The following is a 20,340-nucleotide window of genomic DNA, read 5'->3' on the forward strand; positions in this document are numbered from 1 at the left end:
TTAGCGCTTTAAGGTATTTAAGTGCACTTACCTTTTGCGCATTTTCCCCATCTTCAATTGCAAAATCTAGTCTGGACTGCCTGGGGTTGATCAGGTCTTTTAGTGTTAAACAATTTACCTCCATCTGTAATGCACAATTACATTAGAAAGTGATTTTACAGTTGGATGTTTTCTCCTCCAACAAAAATATCTATTTATTACCTGCTCATGAACATGAACTTCCCCGACCTAAACTCATCCTAGGAATTTCCAGGAGTGTAGCCATCCCCCAACTCTAAAATGCACTTGAATGAACACGAGCCCTTAAAGTGTGCTTGGAAATTACTAAAAACCTGGGAAGAAAACAAAAATCCACAAAAATGGTAATTTTTTATGAAAAGCAACAGCACCAGACAAAGTTACCAAGTCAGGAGAGTGTAGGGCAAATCTGTCAGAAAGTACAGGGTCTCCTGGGTCAGTTAATTTTGGCGCAAAGAACTGGGAGGAATTCGGCTTTGAGGGGGTTTTGAATCAGGGGGGAAGGAAACCTGATCGCCAGACCAAACCCACTCAGCTTTTAGCGCAGCCCCTTCCCAGGCCTCCAAGCGGACCCCAAGGATAAACTCTCCCAATGAATCCCCCAGATTTCGAAGGAAAGACAAGTCCCTTCTACTGCTCCACGGGAGGGAGAGCTGGAACCAGGACACCCCACGCACGCCTGGTCCGGCCGCAGAAATGCCTCGATCCCCGCCAGCAGGGGAGAGCGGTGGCAGGCTGGCAGCCTGGGCGGGGGTGTCCCCTTTCCCCCCAATTCCCGCCTCCTTGCAGAGCTTAGGGCCGCACGCTACTTACTCCCACTTTGAGAAGGAGGCTTCCTGCCTCTGGGGACCTCCACGACCCCACACCGGCGCGGGACCAGCGGGGCGAGGCGATCAGCAGACGGGCGGCGACATCGGGCGGGGAAAGTGAGGCGCGCAGATCCCCGCTCCGACTGCCCTGAGCTGGCCGGGACCCCGCGGCGTCCGGGCAGCGCCAGCGCTCCAGCCCTGGATCACAGTCCCCGCTAAAACACCTCCTCTGGCGCCTTGAGACCGAATTTGAGAATCCACCAATCAGCGGCGGCCGGCGGGGCGGTCCCGGCCAATCCCGTGGCGGCACGGCCCGGGCTCACCGCCCCTCGGAGTCTTGGCGCTCCCGGCCGCGCGTTTGGCCCTCACCCGCCCAATTGTTGCCGCCTCAGCCCCCTCCCCCTTCCGGGTACCTGGAAACCTCGAGCCCGGGAGCCAATTCCTGCCGGGGACGCGGGCCCGGGAGGCCGCGGGAAGCCAAGGTGGGGGCGGCGCGGGGCGGCGGGAGAAGGAGGAGGAGGGCTCTTTTGTTATGCATAAAAGGCCCGCTCCGGTCCCCTCAGCTTGCCGCGCTGGGAGACCGCGGGCACAGCCAGGGGAGGGGAAAGCAGATGGAGTTTGGAAAAAACGATATACAGACTCTGGACGCCGCTGCCGCCACCCCCTCCCCCTGCAACCTGCGCGGAAGCTAAGTTGTCCAGGCGTGTTGGGGCAAACTTCCTAACACCGCACGCTGGTGTGACACGTGAACCATGGTTACCACTCTGTGCTGCGAGCAGATGGCACGCCAGTTAGTCCTGGAAACTAGACTGCAAGCAGAACCAGCTGTTTTTTCCTTTTCTTTCTTTCCTTTTATTTTTTTTGTAATTCCGGAAAAGTTTTTTGGTGGTGTTCCTTTTTAAGAACATCGCCAATAATTAAGGGCAAAAAGCCTTATTAAATAATTCTTTGCAACGTGCACCAGCATTCTGGGAAGTAGTCGAGAAAATTTCCTCAACATTACTGATTTGTATTAAATGTTTCACTTCCTTCAACTTTAGTTTCTTATTTGAAATATGAATATTGATAGAGACAGGTGTGTGTGTGTGTGTGTGTGCGCGCGCGCGCCGCGTGCGGTATTTTAGTAGACTATTGCTTAGAGCAGTTTTACATTTACAGGAAAATTGAGAAGATAGGAGGACACAGAGTGCCCCTCTGTCCAGCACCCATTTTTAGCTGTTTATTAATACCTTATGTTTGTATGGGACTTTTGTTGGAATTAATGAACCAATAATGATATGTTATTCTTGAACTGAAGTCATTATTCAGATTTCCTTACATTTTTCCTAATGTTTTTCTGTTCCAGGATACTACATTACATTTAGTGTTCATGTCTCCCTAGGCTCCTCTTGGCTGTGACAATTTCTCATACTTTCCTCGTTTTTGCTGGCCTCCATGGTTTTGAGGAATACTGGTAAGTCATTTTGTAGGATGTCCTGCTATTGGGATTTGAGACAGCCTTTTTAAAGCATGTCTACAGACATTGCCCTATGAGTCATATACTTTACAGAAAGGTTATCATTCTTCTTATCCTTTCTGTATAGTGCGCTGCTCTCCACTCCTCACCTCACAGCATTTAAGTGCAACATCTGCAGAATTTAGAATGCTCAGTCAAGCCCTTTACTTTGTACTCTATTTAGGTTGCTGATAAATACAGCCTAAAAAATCACTGTGAGATCATATTTAAAAGACAAGCATGGAAACATTAAACATATAGAAAAATAACAATAGTAATTTGACATTTTTATATTAGAAATGATATTTTGAACTGAAATCTAGAAGCATGAGGAGACAAGTAATAAAGAATAAAACTGCAATTTATTAAATTTTGTCCTTCTGTAGAAGCAGAACATTTTGATTAGGAATTTTTTTTTCTCCCAACTATATTAATTTCCTGTGGCTGCTATGACAAATCACCACAAACTTTGATTTAGAATAATAGAGATTTACTCTCTCACGGTTCTGGAGGCCAGAAGTCGAAATCAAGGTGTTGACTGAGCCACATTCCCTCTGGGGCTCTAGAGGAGAATTTGTTTTTGCCTCTTCCGCTTCTGGTGGCTGTAAGCAATCCCTGATGTATGGCTGCCTCACTCAGATCTCTGCCTCATCGGTCACATTGCCTGCTCCCCTTCTGTCTGTTAACTCTCTTGTGTATCTCTTACAAGGACATTTGTTACTGAATATAGTTCCCACTTGTATAATTCTGGAATGTTTCATCTTAAGATCGTTAACTCAATTACATCTGCAAAGACCTTTTTTCCAAATAAGGTGACATCCATGGGTTCCAGGGATTAGGACATGGATATTCCTTTTTGGGTTTTGTTACAGACCTTTTCCTTGCATTTTCAGAGTATTTTTTCTATTTCATTTCAAATGTAGCCACTATTCAGAACAAGAAAAGCTCGTGATGTAGCTTCAGACTCTTGTAATTTCATTGATTGCTTAAAGTAAGAGTGATCTTAAATTTGGAGGAAAACTGGAAAATGAGTGTTTGATGGGAAAATTCAGAGACATTACTCCAGTACACTTATTTACTTTGATGCTTTCGAGTCCCAGATTTTGTAGACGATCTGTCAATCTCTCAGTTATTTAGTTGACACTGATGGTGACTGGGAACTTGGGTGGAGCATCAAGAAGAGTCCCAGCAGGTGGCTTCTCAGTGTAGCCTGATCTTCCTTATGACATGGTGGCTAAGGCGGTTGGACTTCTTTGGGGACTCAGGGCTCCAAAATGAGTATCCAAGCCCACAAGGTGGAAATCATATTGCCTTTTATGATGTAGCCTTAGAACAAAGATAGCATCGATTCTGGTATATTTTTTTGATGAAACAGTCAAAGATCCACCCATATTTGAGAGAAAAGGACACACACCCTACCTTTGTTTTTTTTCTTTTGGTTTCAAGTTTTTATTTAAATTCTAGTTAGTTAACATATATGGTAATATTGGTTTCAGGGGCAGAATTTAGTGATTCATCACTTACATATAACACCCAGCTCATCACAAGTGCCCTCCTTAATCCCCATCACCCATTTAGCCCATCACCTGCCCACCTCCCCTCTAGCAACCCTCAGTTTGTTCTCTGTAGTTAATAGTCTCTTATAGTGTCCTCCTTCTCTCTTTTTTTTTTCTTCCTTCCTCTGTGTTCATCTGTTTTGTTTCTTAAATTCCAGATGAGTGAAATCATGGTATTTATCTTTTTCTGTCTTATTTTGCTTAACATAACACACTCTAGCTTCCTCCAAAATGTTGTAAATGGTGAGATAGCATTCTTTTTGATGGGTGAGTAATATTCTATCCTATATATATACCAAAAAGAATCCATTCATCAGCAGATGGACATTTGGGCTATTTCCATAGTTTGGCTATTGTTGATAATGCTGCTATAAACATTGGGATGCATGTACCCCTTCGAATCTGTATTTTTGTATCCTTTGGGTAAATACCTAGTAGTGCATTTGCTGGGTCATAGGATAGGTCTATTTTTAACTTTTTGCGGGACCCCCATACTGTGTTCCAGAGTGGCTGCACCAGTTTGCATTCCCACCAACAGTTTAAGAGGGTTCCCCTTTCTCTGCATCCTTGCTAACATCTGTTGTTTCCTGTGTTGTTAATTTTAGCCATTCTGACAGGTGTGAGGTGGTATCTCATTGTGGTTTTGATTCATATTTCCCTGATGATGAGTGATGTTGAGCATCTTTTCATGTGTCTGTTGCCATCTGGATGTCTTCTTTAGAAAAATGTCTGTTCATGTCTTCTGCCCCTTTCTTAACTGGATTATCTATTTTTGGGTATCGAGTTTGATAAGCTCTTTATAGATTTTGGATACTAACCCTTTATCAGATATGTCATTTGCAAATATCTTCTCCCATTCTGTAAGTTGCCTTTAGTTTTGTTGATGGTTTCCTTTGCTGTGCAGAAGCTTTTTATCTTGATGAAGTCCCAATAGTTTATTTTTGCTTTTGTTTCCCTTGCTTCTGGTGAGGTGTGTCTGGTAAGAAGTTGCTATTGTGAGATCAGAGAGGTTGCTGCCTGTGTTCTCCTCTAGGATTTTGATGGTTTCCTGTCTCACATTAGGTCTTTCATCCATTTTGAATTTATTTTTGATGCACCCTACCTTTTGATGGAAGAAATGTCAAACACTTTGGGGCCATATTTTAAAATAAAAAACACCAGGTTTCATGCTGATTTTGCAATTCTACCTTTATAAGCTCTGCCTGGAAGGTCATTGACTTTGGAACAGTATTGTACTACCCACATGGCCGTAGTCCTCAGGGCTCCATATTGTGCTAGGCCTGTGGTTCTCAACACTGTCTGTGCTTTAGAATCCCTTGGGGAGATTTTTAAAAATACCAGTACCTGAATCCCACACCCAGAGACTTCTAGTTTACCTGCTCTGGAGTTGGGGTTGGGTATTTTTTCCCCAATGCCTAGTGTCTTGTTCGTTACCATCATGCTGGTTGTATGTTTATTCATCAATATTTTTGAATGCTTCTGAATCCATGGTTTCAGAAATAGATCCTCTGGTGCCATCAATGAAGATTTGGGCAGATGTGTCACCCTCTGGAGTAGGTGCAGAGTTGCAGAGGGCTGGCTCTTGCTCGTTTGTGGTTATGTCACTGGTTTTTGGAAAGGGTTGAGGTGGTCAATGAGAACCCACGGGTGAGATAGAGGTTTAACAGAAGAATGGCAGCAAGGGCTGTGATCTAGAAAATATACACAGATGACAGGTGACATTCTTCTGTGCAAAAGACTTACTGTGTAGCCTCTCAAACTCGCAAATAGTCTTATCCTTTTGGGGTTCCATATCCCAAGATTTATTACACTTCATTCACCTTGTTGGACAGTAACTGTCCCGTTACTATTTCAGCTTCCTCGGATGTTGTCCTTTTCTTCCACTCCTGCAAACACCATCATCTGGGTGGAGCATCTGTTCTCCAAAGTGCAGTCACAGAGGGAGTTAGAACCCAATTTTTCTCCATAGAGGCAACAGAGGGACCTTGGCTTCACATCCTGGCAATTCTCAAGTCTCTTGGAGTGGTTCAGTTTAATAGTTCTTAAAAGGAGGGCTCTCATTTAAAATGGCCTTTGTCTTCAGCCATTCAGGGGCCTGGGAATATGATACATTTGTTTCTCTAACTGCTAGCAAGTTCAGAGAAGGCAGAAGATTTATTCTTGGCTGACTATAAGCAATGTCAGGAGAATAAGTCCATGACTGGTTCCTGCTCATAGCCTTAGCAACAATAATAAAAAAAAAAGATCATATTAGTACCAAAGGGCAGTTATATGGCTCCCATCTGAAATTGCATCCAGATGTCCAGCTGTTCTAAGAGAGGTGCCTAAGCTGCGATTACATGTCCCGTAGGGAACAGAGGAATTCATTCTTTATCTTTACAGACTCCTTGTCATCTTTAGCACTGTGGAGCAAGGTCATTTTCCTTAGTGATCGTGTAATTTGTGCTCTCACTAAATGGAAAGCTACTTGGTGTGCATGTGTGTGTACATGTGTTGTTGTGTGTGCATCTTGAAGGCCAGGATGTGGAGAGGGGGCTTGTGCTGTAACAAATATTCCAGACCATAACAGATAGGGTGGATTTTGAGCTGGGTAAGGTGTTTCTGGGAATGTGACGGTGGAGAGTATATAATGGGGTGCCCCTTTACATGGTGCCCCATTTATGCTGCAGGCTTGGATGTGGTAGTTTGGAGGGATCGCGGTGGGTGGGACAGTAAAAATGGGAATTGACCACTGCCCTGGAATTGAGATTCTGGAGAAAATGAGGGACAAGCTTCACCTTAATTTCCAGAGCCTTATAGAAGGGAAGGACTTCACTTTGAGGAGTAGAGAGACAGGTTCTAGACCAAGGTTGGCCAGCACTTGCTGGGTAACCTGGAACAAAAATTTTGCCTACCTAGGCCCCAGCTTTCTCTTTGAAGTGGTAGGGCTGGGGCTATTGATTTCAACTCTTGATTTCGGCCCAAAGCATGACCTCAGAGTCCTGGGATCGAGCCCTGTGTCAGGCTCTGTGCTCAATGAGGAGTCTGCTTGAGGATTCTCTCTCCCTCTGCCACTCTGCTCATGCGTGCTCTCCCTCTCTCTCTCAAATAAATAAATCTTAAAAAAAAAAATAAATAAAGTGGTAGGGCTGATTTGGAAGTCCTCTGAACCTGCCAATTCATTCTAAATACTTATTTGACACTTAGGTTATCATCTTAAAACCATTCGGTAATAAGTCCTTATCACTTAGTATGAGTATATAAGGATATTGCTGAAATCATTTTTTATTTCCATATTTGGTGAAACTGAACACATCTCTGCTTATTACATTATGTGATGTACATACATTAATAAGGAGAATGTTAGCAAATATCAGGCCAAAGACTGACCTTTGTGACCTTTATCCTTCTAAGCTTAAAATTAAATGGCTGGATGTACTTTTTATACCTACCTAATGGCATTATATTCATAGCATTTATTCATTGTAATCCTTTGCAGGACCACGTGAAGATGTTCCCATTGTGCACTAGAGGGGGGAGGTTGGTGTTGAAGTGGGTGGAAAGACGACTTTGGGGTTAGCAGCTCAGGACTAGAAACGTATGTTTAAATACTATAGATACTACCTTTCCTAACCCAGAGCCACCTTACCACATGCAGGGCCTTCCACCCTGGAAAAACTAGAGAAGTAGAGCCCAATGGGGGCCCAAATGGAGATGTATTAGCCCAGGCCTCCTCTAAACAACCAGGGGGAAATGTTCATGTACAGGGGTTAATGTATGGTCTACAGGAAGTCCCTGTTAAAATGTAAACTGTTCCTGGAAAGAGTAATCATTTAACCAACATCGCCCACGTAGCCCATTAAGACATCTTTCCTCAGCCCACACCTGGGGATGAAAATGGGGGTAATTTCTCTGTAATATTTCATATAATACACTGGACTTTCTAGCCTTGTTCAGAGACTCACCCCTGCCTCCCCAGTGAATTCTGGGAGTCCCCAGTCCTACATACCCTCAAACAGGTCCTTCCCATCTTGTCTGATACCCAGGGCCTCCACGGCCATACGTTGGTTTCTTCTTGCCCCTACAAGTGATGCATGACAGCAGGTGTCTCCAGGGAGCTTGGCCACCCCTGGGCAGCAGAGCTGTTGGAGCTCAGGTCAGGGAGACTCTGTGATGCCATTGTGCCCCCATCACAGGTGCCAGGTGCCACTGCTGTCATCTCATGAAACCAGCCCTGGGTCTTCACTGCTTTTAGGACAGGCCTTGCTGCTTCTGTGGGGTGCTACTGCTGTGGAGTATGGGAGACGACGGCCTTGGGGCCCGCTCGCACCCTCCTCCCGCCTCCCAGCAAAGTCACGTCAGGCCGAAATAGGGAGTCTGAGAACAATCTCTGTTGGTCATTGTTTTTCTACCTTCTTATCCTTGTAGACACCATGTTCTTATAATTCCTTCCCTCTCACAATAGCAGAGACATCGTGATTCGACCAATGTTTGGTCTCTTTCCATGAATATTTCCCAAGATGCTCCTCTCTACTCCTTTGGTCACAAACTAACATGACCACTTCTTGGGCATATTCACTAATGGCCTCTCAGCTCTCAGATAAGTATATCAGTGTGGCTGTAGAGAATAGGACCCTGAAGTCATCGGCCCCAAGGAGAAAGAGCTCAGGGCTGCCATAGTTGAGTGGTGCAGATGTGAGCGGAATCGGGTAAGACTGGGGCAGGAGTTGGTCCTTCTTCCCGGAAGGCTTGAGTGGGAGGTGACCCTGCATTCCTAACAAGGTAGGAGGAGAGAGTCTCCTCATAAAAGGAGAAGGATTCAGAAGATGGTGTAGAAAACAGCAGCTTTCCTGACCAATTTAATAGAATTTCTTGGGATGCCTAGATTATTATTATTGTCAAAGATTTAAAGATATGAATAAAATATTCACTGGTTATCTAGAGCACGCCTATCAAATAAATTGTAGCTTCTGAGATGGCAGGACAGAGACTTTTGTCTTGTTCTTCTATTCAGCTGCACACACGTGTGAAGAATGATACCAGATGGCACAGGAACTTATAAGGCCCTACGAATTAGGACATACTCTTTTGGTCTACATTTTAAAGACATACTTTAATTAAGTGTTCTTTCTCTCTTCTCCAGATGTTGTCTGTTATAAAAGTACCATCAAAACTGATTGTGTTTTGGCCAAAAGAATGCCAAAAAAATTATGTTTCTTCTGTTTAATGTTATTTTTAAAAGTTGTAGGTCCTTATCCACAAGGGAGCATGATTTCCTTTTTTAAGTTTAAGTAAGCAACATGACAATATTTTTCTATCCTTATGTGTTTTGTTTTTTTTGCAAATAATATCTAATATTTTATTGCATTTATTTTTCCCCCTTAGGCCTACACCAGCATAGTAAAATGGTCCAATATCCTCTGTGTGTGTGTGTGTGTGTGTGTGTGTCTGTCTATAATTCCTCTTTATTTCAGTTATTCAACATTTTTTTGGCTGATGAAATTATATTTCGTCTATCCTTTTGACTCAAGGAGGATTCCTTCCTATTTTCACACCTAGTTTTACTGGGTTTCTTATTGTTTAATTATGTTCCCATGTGACCACTTGTTTTCTTAAGCTTGCTGAAATTTACTCTGGAAATGTGTTTTTCCATTTTAATGATTTCTTTACTTGTCTCATGGTTGTTAAATATTTTATTGATGTTTGCAATTACAGGGACATAATGCTGGAATATCCACTTAGGGTAACTGCTGTTTGCTCTTTCCCTCAACTTTTTGTAATCTTGTGATTTTTTTTTTTTAATAATGAAAATTTTCAAAAAGATTTCACCTTAGTCAGTGTCAACATAAGCCAAGCAAAGTTGCTAGTTGAGGAAAAATACAGTTATATAAATGATTTACCTTTTTTTTTCCCAGTGACTCCTCTAAAGGAGGAAAACAATTACAAGCTCAGCTGAAGCCTAAAGGGGACATGTGAAGAGAGGAAAAGCAGACAATATTGCTGGTGGGGGATACCACATGTTGCAACTATAGGGCTAAAATTAAACATGTAAAAGAAAGAGATGAATTAACATTTGCACACTAGTAAGAATAATCTCACTTTCGCTATTCTCTAATGATTCTCTGGTTAAACATGCAATGAGAAAGTAAGAGAAAGAAGCCTCCATACAGCCTGCGAGGAAGCTTCACTGAATTTCATGGCTATAAAACTGACATCTTTGTAGTTTTCCTGTTTAAAGAGGTAGCTGATTTTTGTTTGTTTGCTTTAGAACAATCACAGTTGGCTGTTAGAAAGAAGCCAAAGCAACATTGTCTCTGAGGCCAGTGACAATCTCGTGGTTAATATAAAAGGTGGCACCGAAGATGCATATATTTCAATAGCATTAAATCTCAGTGAGGAGTTCCTTGTGGGCTGGGGACTCAGAAGGCATTCCTAAGACCTTCAGTTAGTTTCGTTTATGTTTTACACATTAGTTATTAATACCTGTACCCTTTTCACTCCAATAGTGCTGTTCCCTTTTCACTCCAGAGGACACCAAGCACTTTATGAGCTGCTGGGAACCAATTTCTACTCTTGATGCACATGTAGTTCTCTAATCTGAGCCACCCAGAAGCATAAATATTATTTATGCCTGAATTTCAGACATATAGCCTAAAGATATATCCAGAATCTAAACACTGATTACCACCACCACCACCACCTCCCAATTCCAAACCACCTCTAGCTCTCCCCCGGATTGTTTTCATAGTCTCAAAGCTGATTTCTCTGTTGTTGCCCTGTGATTTGTTCCTAAGCACCAGCTGTAGTGATCCAAATGAAAATGTCAGATCGTGTCCTCCTTCCTCTCCCAATACTTATAATGGCTTTCCAACCCATTCAGAGTAAAAGCTAAAGTCCTCACAGTGGCCTACAAGGTTTTAAGGATCTGGACTCTTTTTACAACTCTGATCTTATCACCTTCAATTTTCCCCTTGTTTCCTTTGCTTCAGCCACACTCAGCTCCTTGCTAATCCTTGAACACATTTGGTATTCTCCTGCCTAAGGGCCATGCATTTACTGACCTGTTTCCCTCTGCCTGGGATGCTTTTCATCTAGAGATGTATCACGCTCTCCTTCACCTCTTTTAGGGGCACGTTAATTAAGCTAATTTGAGCTTCTATAGCAAAGAAACTTTACAATTTCAGTGATGTATTAAAACAGAAGTCAATCTCTCACTCACGGAACAGTCTGATAATGGTGTTCCTGGATGCCAGGTAGATTTCCTGTCTGTGGCAATAGGCTCCTTCCATTTGTGTGCACTCTCTTTAGACAGTCCCCTGAGACCTCTGTTTCTAGCTGTCGGAAGGAGAAACAGACAGTAGACAAAGCATATAGCACTTCTACTCACGTTCTCTTAAGAACAGCTAGTTACATGGATACACTGGATTTAAGGGGAGCTGTGATCGTAATCACTGGTTCTGCAGCACATCCCAGTGAGAACCAAACACCATGGAAGGGAGTACAAACTCGTGAGGCAGCTAGCTATTTCTGCCACAGGCTGCCCCTTGGCCACCAAGTATCTGTGTGGATCCTTCCTAAAGGAGACAACCCAAAGTTCCACCCAAGCCTAGGCACTCTGGGTCCTGTGTTCCTTTGGCTCAGAGACCTGGGAATTCAAAAGCAAATTGTCTGCCCACCTCCCCCGCGATAAACCTTGAGGTTTGTCAAGAAGAGGATAACAATAGAGACTCTTATTTGGAAAAGGGCAGACTGGGAGATCCATAGCAGTAACTGGTCCATAGCAATGGGGAATCCGACTGGGCGGGCATTATGAAGGCTCCCTGCCCGGGAGGTGGAGAAGGTTCCTTCATTAGACTGTGGTTCTGCTTCATGGGAGGAACTTGCTTGTTCACTGTTTGCTGTGGTCCTTGGCTCTGCCCCCTGGGGTGTTCTTTCTTGTCCATTATCCTTTCTGGTGCTGTCTGAGTTCAGCAGTAAGGAATCTGACTTCCTTGGAGCGTGCACAGCTTTCACAGCCTGCATCCTGCTGTTGGATATTTGAGGTCCCTAGGAGGACGTTTTAGTCACAGGCTTTTTAAGGCTCAGATCACTGTGCTTTGGAAACGTTATTCCCTTGATTTCTTTGGAAACATTATTGCCATGATTTCTAGGCCGTTCCATCTGCCAGTAACCACATCCAAAGTTCTTTCTTAAAAATTATTCGTAAGCCTGCTCTATTTCTTCCCCTCTTTGTCCCTATACATATTTCTCTCTTAACTTAATGGGGCTAACTTGAGGCCCCTTGAAGCAAGAGGCTTGGTGGGAAGAGAATACGTTACCATGATTTGTGTTTTAGCCTCGCAAACCTCTGCTTAACCAGAACAATCTAATGGGCACTTTTAAAAAAAAAATTTTTATTATGTTATGTTAATCACCATACATTACATCATTAGTTTTTGATGTAGTGTTCCATGATTTTGATGTAGTGTTCCATGATAACACCCAGTGCTCCATGCAGAACGTGCCCTCTTTAATACCCATCACCAGGCTAACCCATCCTCCCACCCCCCTCCCCTCCAGAACCCTCTAATGGGCACTTTTGCTCATTTCAGGTGTTATCTCCTACTGGTTGGTATCTAGAAGCAGTCTGCTTTCCAAACCCACAAGGCTCCAAACTCACCTTGATTTCTAGATTCTCTTCATTCTCTTTCATTTTTGCTTGCAAACTAGCTGATTCTTTCCTGAACACATTTCTTACTTGCACTCTGTTCAGTGCAGAGAGGAGCATGTAGCATCATTGATAAACTGAATTGTGTCTCTCCAAATTCATATGTGGAAGCCCTAACCCTCAATGTGACAGTATTTGGAGATAGGGGCTGTAAGGAGGTAATTAAGGTAAAATGAGATAATAATGGTGGGAACCCAATCCAGTAGGACTAGGGTCCTTATAAGAAGAGGAAGAGACACCAGGAGTACACACGCATAGAGAGAAGACCTTGTGAGGACACAAAAAAGGCAGCTCTGAAAGCCAAGGAGCAAGTTCTTACCAGAAACCAACCCGACTAGGGTTGATCTTGGACTTCCAGCCTCCAGAACTGTGAGAAAATCAATCTCTGTTGTGTGAGCCACCCTGTCTGTGGTATTTTGTTATGGCAGCCTAGGCAGACTACTACAGCGTTGTTGGCATTCTTGTTGTTTTAAATTATTATAATGCTACAGGGTCACTGTGTTCCTGGTCTGTCTTACAAGCACTCAGTTGGTAGTTTTATAAGCATATGACATGAGTCTCTGATTTCCAGCTTCTAATGTCTCTTTTGTGGTACCTCTTACTTGACTGCTAAGCCAATGCTCTAATATTTTAGTTTTTTATTTTCTGTACCACTTCAAGGAATCCGTTTCTGTAACCAATGAATCTCAAACCTTTGGAAGGTGAACACAAAGGAAGTTTATTTTTCTCTCATGTAATGATACGATGTGGGTATTCCTGGTTGATGGGTGGCTGTCCCCCATATGGAGACATCTTATGGCTTCACCATATTCTAGACTTCCGCTGTCCAATGTGGTGCTGCGTGTGGCTACTGAGGACTTGAAAAATGGCTAATAGCGCCGTAAGTGTAAAACATACTGGATTTTGAAAAAAAAAAAAAAAAGAGAATATAGAGTATCTCATTATTTTTTATCTTGGATATATGTTGAAATAATTTTTGGAAATATTGGGTTCAAAATGCATCATTAAAATGAATTCACCCATTTTTTAAAACATGTATTATTATGGCTATTGGAAAATTAAAAATAACATATATAGTTCACATTATATTTCTCTTGGGCAGCACTGTTTGAAGCCTCAGAGTCTTCTGCTTCCATTGGCAGAAAAGGGGTGGGCCAGTGGAAGAGCCATCTCAGATTCATAAAAACCCTGGCATAGAGGTAAGAGAAAACCTGTCTGCTCAAATTCCATTGGAGAGAATCACTTATGCGGCTACGTCAAGATGCGGGAGGGCTGGGAAATATAGTCCTGGCTTAGAGGCCCCCCTCTTCGCAGGAATTCTTCTCTAATAAGGGGAGTGCAGAGCTAGGGGAGGTGTTTGCTCAAACATCACCTCCTTGGGTAAAGTCTTCCCTGACCGCTGCAACCACCCCCAGCCCCTTTCCCTAGCATTCCCTGTCTTCTTCCCCTGTTTTGCTTTCCTCTAGAACACTTTCACCATTTGGCCTAGTACATGTTTTATTTATTCATTTCCTTTCTTTCTGACCATATGTAAACTCCTTCAAGGAATTATTTTTTTTCAATTTTTTTATTGTGGTAAAAAATACACATAAAATTTATTATCTTAACTCTATCGTTTTCTTAACCATTTTTAAGTGTACTGTTCAATGGTATTAAGAACATTCATATTGTTGTGCAACCATCACTACCATCCATCTCCATCTTCTTCATCCTGTAAAATTGAAACTCTATGCCCATTAAACACTAACTCCCCATTCTGCCCCTTCTCCCAGTCCCTGGCAACCACCAGATTTTCTGTCTCTATGATTTTGACCACTTTAAGGACCTCTTACGAGGAGAGTCATATAGTCTTTGTTTCTTTTTGTGACTGGCTTATTTCACTTAGCATAATGTCCTAAAGTTTTATCTGTGTTGTAGCATGTGTCAGAATTTCATTCCTTTTGAAGGCTGAATAATAATCCAATGTATGTATATATCACATTTTGCTTATCCACTCATCTAGCTACATGTTGCTAATTTAAATAATGCTGCTATAAACATGGGTGCACACATATCTCTTCAAGACTCTGATTTCATTTCTCTTGAGGATGTACCCAAAAGTGGAGTTGGTGGATCATATGGTAGTTCTATTTTTTTTATGGTAGTTCTATTTTTAATTTTTGAGGAACCACCATACTGTATTCCACAGTGGTTGCACAATTTTACATTCCTACTTACAGTGCACAGGGGTTCCCATTTCTCTACATTCTTATCAACACTTGTTATTTTCTTTTTTTTTTTTTTTAAATTATAGCCATCCTGATGAGTGTGAGGTGGTATTTTGTGGTTTTGATTTGCATTTCCCTAATGATTAGTATATTGAGCATTTTTTCATGTGCTTATTGGCTATTTGTATGTCTCTTTGGAGATGTCTGTTCAAATATGACAGCATTCATTTTTGTCTGTATGTTCAATGCTGTGTCCCCAGTGACTGGAACTGGGCTGGTGTGTGTTAGGCACTTGAGGACCAGTGCTGACCAGTGAAATGGTTGAGCCATATTGGTCTGCTGAGCCACAAGTAAAGCATCGAGGAAAGAATTTAGGGTACTTCAGTTGGCATAGTTCAGAAACTGATTAGTATAGTCAAGGTCAATGATACATCATTTTTTATCAGTACACAGGTATGAACAAACCAGAGTTAGACATTATGGCAACGTCAACTTACATCATAGATTTTAAACTTGAGCTGACATTTGTTACCCTGGTACTTTGTTTGCTCTGCACAGTACTGACAGTTTGTGTGGGTTTTTTTGAGAATTTTGCATTTTTATTTCTTTATCTTTATGTAGTGGCTAACTTAAAAAAATCAGAATATTTTTACATTGAAAGATTTACATCAAGATTTCACTTTTTTAATCTCCTGTTTTTTAAGTTATGTACTCTATTTATACTCTTTCAGTGGTTGTTATTTAATTTGTATCATCTCAGCATACCAGTAATAATAATTATAATAATAATAAATACTTTGTGGGGTTAAAAAGAACACAGAAACTAATTCTGGACAATAAATCTATGTAAGTCAGGAAGGAGGCTATGAGTTAAGTTTCTAAATTCCTTGTGTTATTTGGAGGGGGTTAAAATACTGACTGTAGACTTGGTTAGTTATTATGAATGCAAAATATTGCTTAAAAGTTAATCAATAAAGAGTAGATACGGAGTCCGTAATCTTTAATCAGTAGAAGGAAACAACCAAATAAGAAAGCAAACTGCAATCCCATTCCTAGGCATATAGCCCAAATAATTAAAAGCAGGGACTCAAATAGTTATTTGTACACCTAGGCTCATTGCAACATTATTCAGAATAGCCAGATGGTGGAAACAACCCAAATGTTCATAAACCAATGAATGGATAAATAAAACACAGTGTGTGTGTATATATATATATATATATATATATATATATATATATATATACATTGGAATATTATTAAGCCATGAAAAAGAATGTAGTTCTGCTCATGCTGTAGCATGGATGAACCTGGAAGACTTTTTGCTGAGTGAAATGAACCAGACACAGAAGGACGAAGATGGTATGATTCCACTTATGTGAAATGTCAAGAATAGGCAAATTCATAGACACAGAAAATAGATTAAGGTTACCAGGGGCTAGAGCAAAGGAGGAGTGAGGGAGTTATTGCTAACAGTTACAGAGTTTCTGTTTCAAGTGATGAAAAAGTTCTGGAAATAGATAGTGGTGGTGGTTGCACAACACTGTGAATGTAATTAATGCCACTGAATTGTACACTTAAAAGTGATTTAAGAGTCAAATTTGTGTTATATATTTTTTACCCTAATATTTCTTAAAAATGAAAGTAAACCAATAATTTGCCTGAAGAAAGAATAAAGAAACATACAAAAATACAACAAAGGAAAAAGCACAAGCAGGATGACAGAAACAAGTCCAGGTAACAATTTATAGATTTATAGATTTTATAGATTTATAGAAAATCTGGACTCATCAGCTGAAAGACAGATACTGTTAGATATAAACATGCAAAACCCATTTGCATGTTTATAAGAGATGCACCTAGAACGTAAAGACTAAGAAAGGTTGAAAGTAAAAGAATAAAATTTTCTATTTTTTAAAATAAAATAATATAAAAAGGTATACTGGCCAAAAAATGTTGGAGTTTGTGTTAATATTAAAGTAGAATATAAGACAAAAATTAGTGTTAAAGATAGAGTCACACAGTAATGATAAAAGGCTTATTTCAACGGGAAATTCTAACTTTACAGAACTCACTAAAATATATAAAATACAGTATCAAATTTATAAAGACTCAAAATATAGAGAGCCAAATTGATGTAATAACACAAGAAGTGGACAAATGCAATATTTGAATTGTAGACCAAAAGTTTAATGAATATATGGAAGACTTGAATCACACATTTAGCAGCCTTGATTAATAGATACAGAGAAAACTGTTGATTTTTAGAACCAATGATTAAAGAATGCATATTCTTCTTGAGAACATAAGGAACAAACCAACCAACCTGATTATGGGCTAGGCCATAAAGCAAGCCTCAACAAATTACAAAGGCAGGTATCATACAACTCATATTTCCTGTCAACAACGCAATCTAGTATAAAATCAATAACAACAATGTAAAAAAAGCAAACGTAATGCATTTAAACATTTAAAAATATGTATTTCTTTCTTTTTTTTTTTTTTAGAAAAAGGTCATTTTATTATACCTTTAGTTTGGCGGGATATCAGTGCCCTTTTTAAAACCCTACTATTCAAGTACAAATGGGTATGTTTACAAAGTATTTACAATCTCAGTCTTCTTCCTTTATATTTCAAACGCAACAGCTGCGTGTTACACAGGGAATAGAAAGCGGTGAGGACTTCTAAGTAACTCTAAGTCAAAAAGAAATAATGATGATTAAATAGACTTAGAACTCAATGGTAATGAAAATACTAATGAATAAAACTTGAGGGATGGGCAAGAAAGGCATTTAGAGGGAAATTTATAGTAATAAATGCTTTTTAAAGAAAAAGGTTGAAAATCAAGAAGGAAAGCATACAGTTAGAAAAAATAAATGCAATAAAACCAAAGAAACCAAAGAAAATAAAGTATAAAAGTACAATAAAAGCAGAGATTCATGTAAAAGAAAATAAAGATACACTAGGATAAATAAAGCCTCCAGTTTCATGCCTAAGTATATATCCTACACAAGTTCTGACAGAGGTGCACCAGATAAAATAGACTTAAGTGACAGAAATGCATTACTAAAATGGAAATGAACAAAAACAGACAAGTGGAAGTCACAAATAATAAAAGGAAGATAAAATCTGAGTAGCATTGTATTTTTTAAACAATTTGAATTTATAATTAAAAGCCTTCCCACAAAGAAAACTCTAGTCTCAGATGGACTTCCTAGTGAATTCTACCAAAAATTTAAGAAAGAATAATACCAGTCATACATAAAAGCTTCCAGAAAATAGAAGAGAAAGGGAGGCTTCCCATGTCATTTTATGAGGCCAGAATTCCCCTGAAAACAAAGGTATCAAAAGATAATGAAATTAAAGGCCCAAATCCCTCAGGAACACAGACAGAACAATTCGTAACAAAATGTTAGCAAATCCAACCCAGCAATATATAAATAATAAAACACCTCATGACCAAAGTAGATTTATCCCAGACATGCAGGATTGGTTTAGCCTTCAACAATCAATTAATGTAATTCACCATATTAAAAGAATAATAAGGGTAGAAAATGAGGTTATTATTGCCATAGGTACAGTAGAAGTACTTATAAAATTCAACACTTAATTATTTTTAAAAATCCTGGGGAAACTCGAACTAGAACACTTCTTCATCCTGATAAAGGGAGACTGAAAAACCTGCCACTAACATCATGTTTACCAGTGAAAGACTAGATGCCTTCCCTCTAAGATTGGGAGTAGGCTTTTACCACCTTATTCACCATTTTCCTGGAGATCGTCACTGTTGCAACAGGCAAGAAAAACAAATAACAGGTATATAGATTGGAGAAAAAGAAGCAAAACTTTCTATTTGCTGAAGATATGATAGTATATATATATATATTTTTAAAGATTTTATTTATTTATTTGAAAGAGAGAGAGACAGCGAGAGAGGGAACACAAGCAGGGGGAGTGGGAGAGGAAGAAGTTTCCTGCTGAGCAGGGAGCCCCATGCGGGGCCCTGGGATCATGACCTGAGCCGAAGGCAGACGCTTAACGAATGAGCCACCCAGGCACCCCTGTGATAGTATATTTTAAAAATCCTAATGAATCTGCAAAAAAGCTACTAGAATATGTGAATTTAGCCAGATGGCATGATACAAATTCAATATACAAAACTCTATTGAATTTTTTATATGAGCAATGAACAATTGGGAAAAAAAAAACAAATACTATGTACATAGCACAAAAATAAAGTATGTAAAAATAAATTTAACAAAATTTATTTAATATTTGCACCTAGAACATTACCATTTATTGGTAAGAAAAATTAAAGAAGATCTGAACAAATGGGGATGTATATCAGGTTCATGGATTGGAGGAATCAGAGCTATTAAAATTTCAAAATTTCCCAAATTGTTCTATTGATTCAGTTTTAATCCCAATCAAAATTACTGTAGCCTTTCTTTTGTAGATATTGGCAAACTTATTATCAAATTTCTATGGAATGCAGAAAATCTAGCATATTGAATACAATCTTGAAAAATAAGAATCACATTAAAAACTTACACTAATTTCAAGATGCTATAAAGTTACAGAACTTAAGATAATGAATATTAGCATAATAATAGTCAATAGAATAGAATAGAGAGTCTGGATATATGTACACAAATTAATTATAATTATATAGAAATATATAATTATATAGTAATATATAATTAGACAGACATATATAATTGTGTAATTATATAGATATATAATTATAATATACACACAAATTGAATAGAAACTGATTTTTGATTATGACTTCAAGGTAATTCAGTGGGTCCGTTGCTAATGTTTTCAACAAGTGGTGTTGAAATAACAGGACATCCACAGGAATAAAATGAATCTCAGCATGTACTTTGCATTATATACGAAGATTATCTTGCGGACTCCTGGGTGGCTCAGTCGGTTAAGCGTCTACCTTTGGGTCCTGAGATCAAGTCCCGCATTGGGCTCCCTGCTCAGTGGGGAGCCTGCTTCTCCCTCTCACTCTGCCACTCCCCTTGCTTGTGCTCTCTCTCTCTCTGACAAATAAATAAAACCTTAAAAAAAAAAAAAAAAGATTGTCTTGAAATGGATCACAGCCTTAAATGTAAAAGCCAAAACTATAAAACTCAGAGAAAGTATAGGAGACAATCTGTATGACCTTGGAGTAGGCAATAGTTTCTTTGATAGTACAAACCGTAAATTCTTTTTAAAAAGATAAATTGGACTTCACCCAAATTAAAACCTTTTATTGTTTGAAAGAAACCACTGAAGAAATGAAAGGCATACCATAGACTGGGAGAAATTTTTTTCAATATTTATGAAAGAGGTACCTGAATCCAGAACATATAAAAAACTCTTACAACTCAAAAATAGGAAGACAAACAGTCCAATAATAAAATGAGCAAAGGATTTGAACAGATAATTGGCAAAAAAAAAAAAAAAAAAAAGATATACAAATGGTCAATAAGAAACACAAGAAGATGCTCAGGATTATTAGTCATCAGGAAAATGCAAACTAAAACTACAGTGATATACGACTACTCACCCCCTAGAA

At 39.8% G+C, this 20,340-nt stretch overlaps 1 protein-coding gene and 1 long non-coding RNA gene across 2 annotated transcripts in view; one reads left to right on the top strand and one right to left on the bottom strand.

The window, feature by feature from the left end:
- E2F7 (E2F transcription factor 7) overlaps positions 1–990 on the bottom strand; it is a 38,622-nt gene extending 37,632 nt beyond the window's left edge. The window contains exons 1-2 of the mRNA XM_036106094.2: positions 832–990; positions 32–124 (exon numbers count right to left, since the gene is read on the bottom strand). Coding sequence (XP_035961987.2) covers positions 32–124 — 93 coding nt within the window. The 5' untranslated portion in view covers positions 832–990. The remainder of the gene's footprint in view (positions 1–31; positions 125–831) is intronic.
- A 236-nt stretch (positions 991–1,226) lies between these two features.
- The window catches only part of LOC118544319 (uncharacterized), a 35,342-nt gene continuing 16,228 nt past the window's right edge, over positions 1,227–20,340 (top strand). Inside the window, exons 1-2 of the long non-coding RNA XR_013448582.1 lie at positions 1,227–1,309; positions 2,173–2,280. This is a non-coding gene — a long non-coding RNA (uncharacterized LOC118544319). The remainder of the gene's footprint in view (positions 1,310–2,172; positions 2,281–20,340) is intronic.

The sequence above is a fragment of the Halichoerus grypus genome, chromosome 6, assembly GCF_964656455.1.
Source record: "Halichoerus grypus chromosome 6, mHalGry1.hap1.1, whole genome shotgun sequence".
Taxonomy (NCBI): Eukaryota; Metazoa; Chordata; class Mammalia; order Carnivora; family Phocidae; genus Halichoerus; species Halichoerus grypus.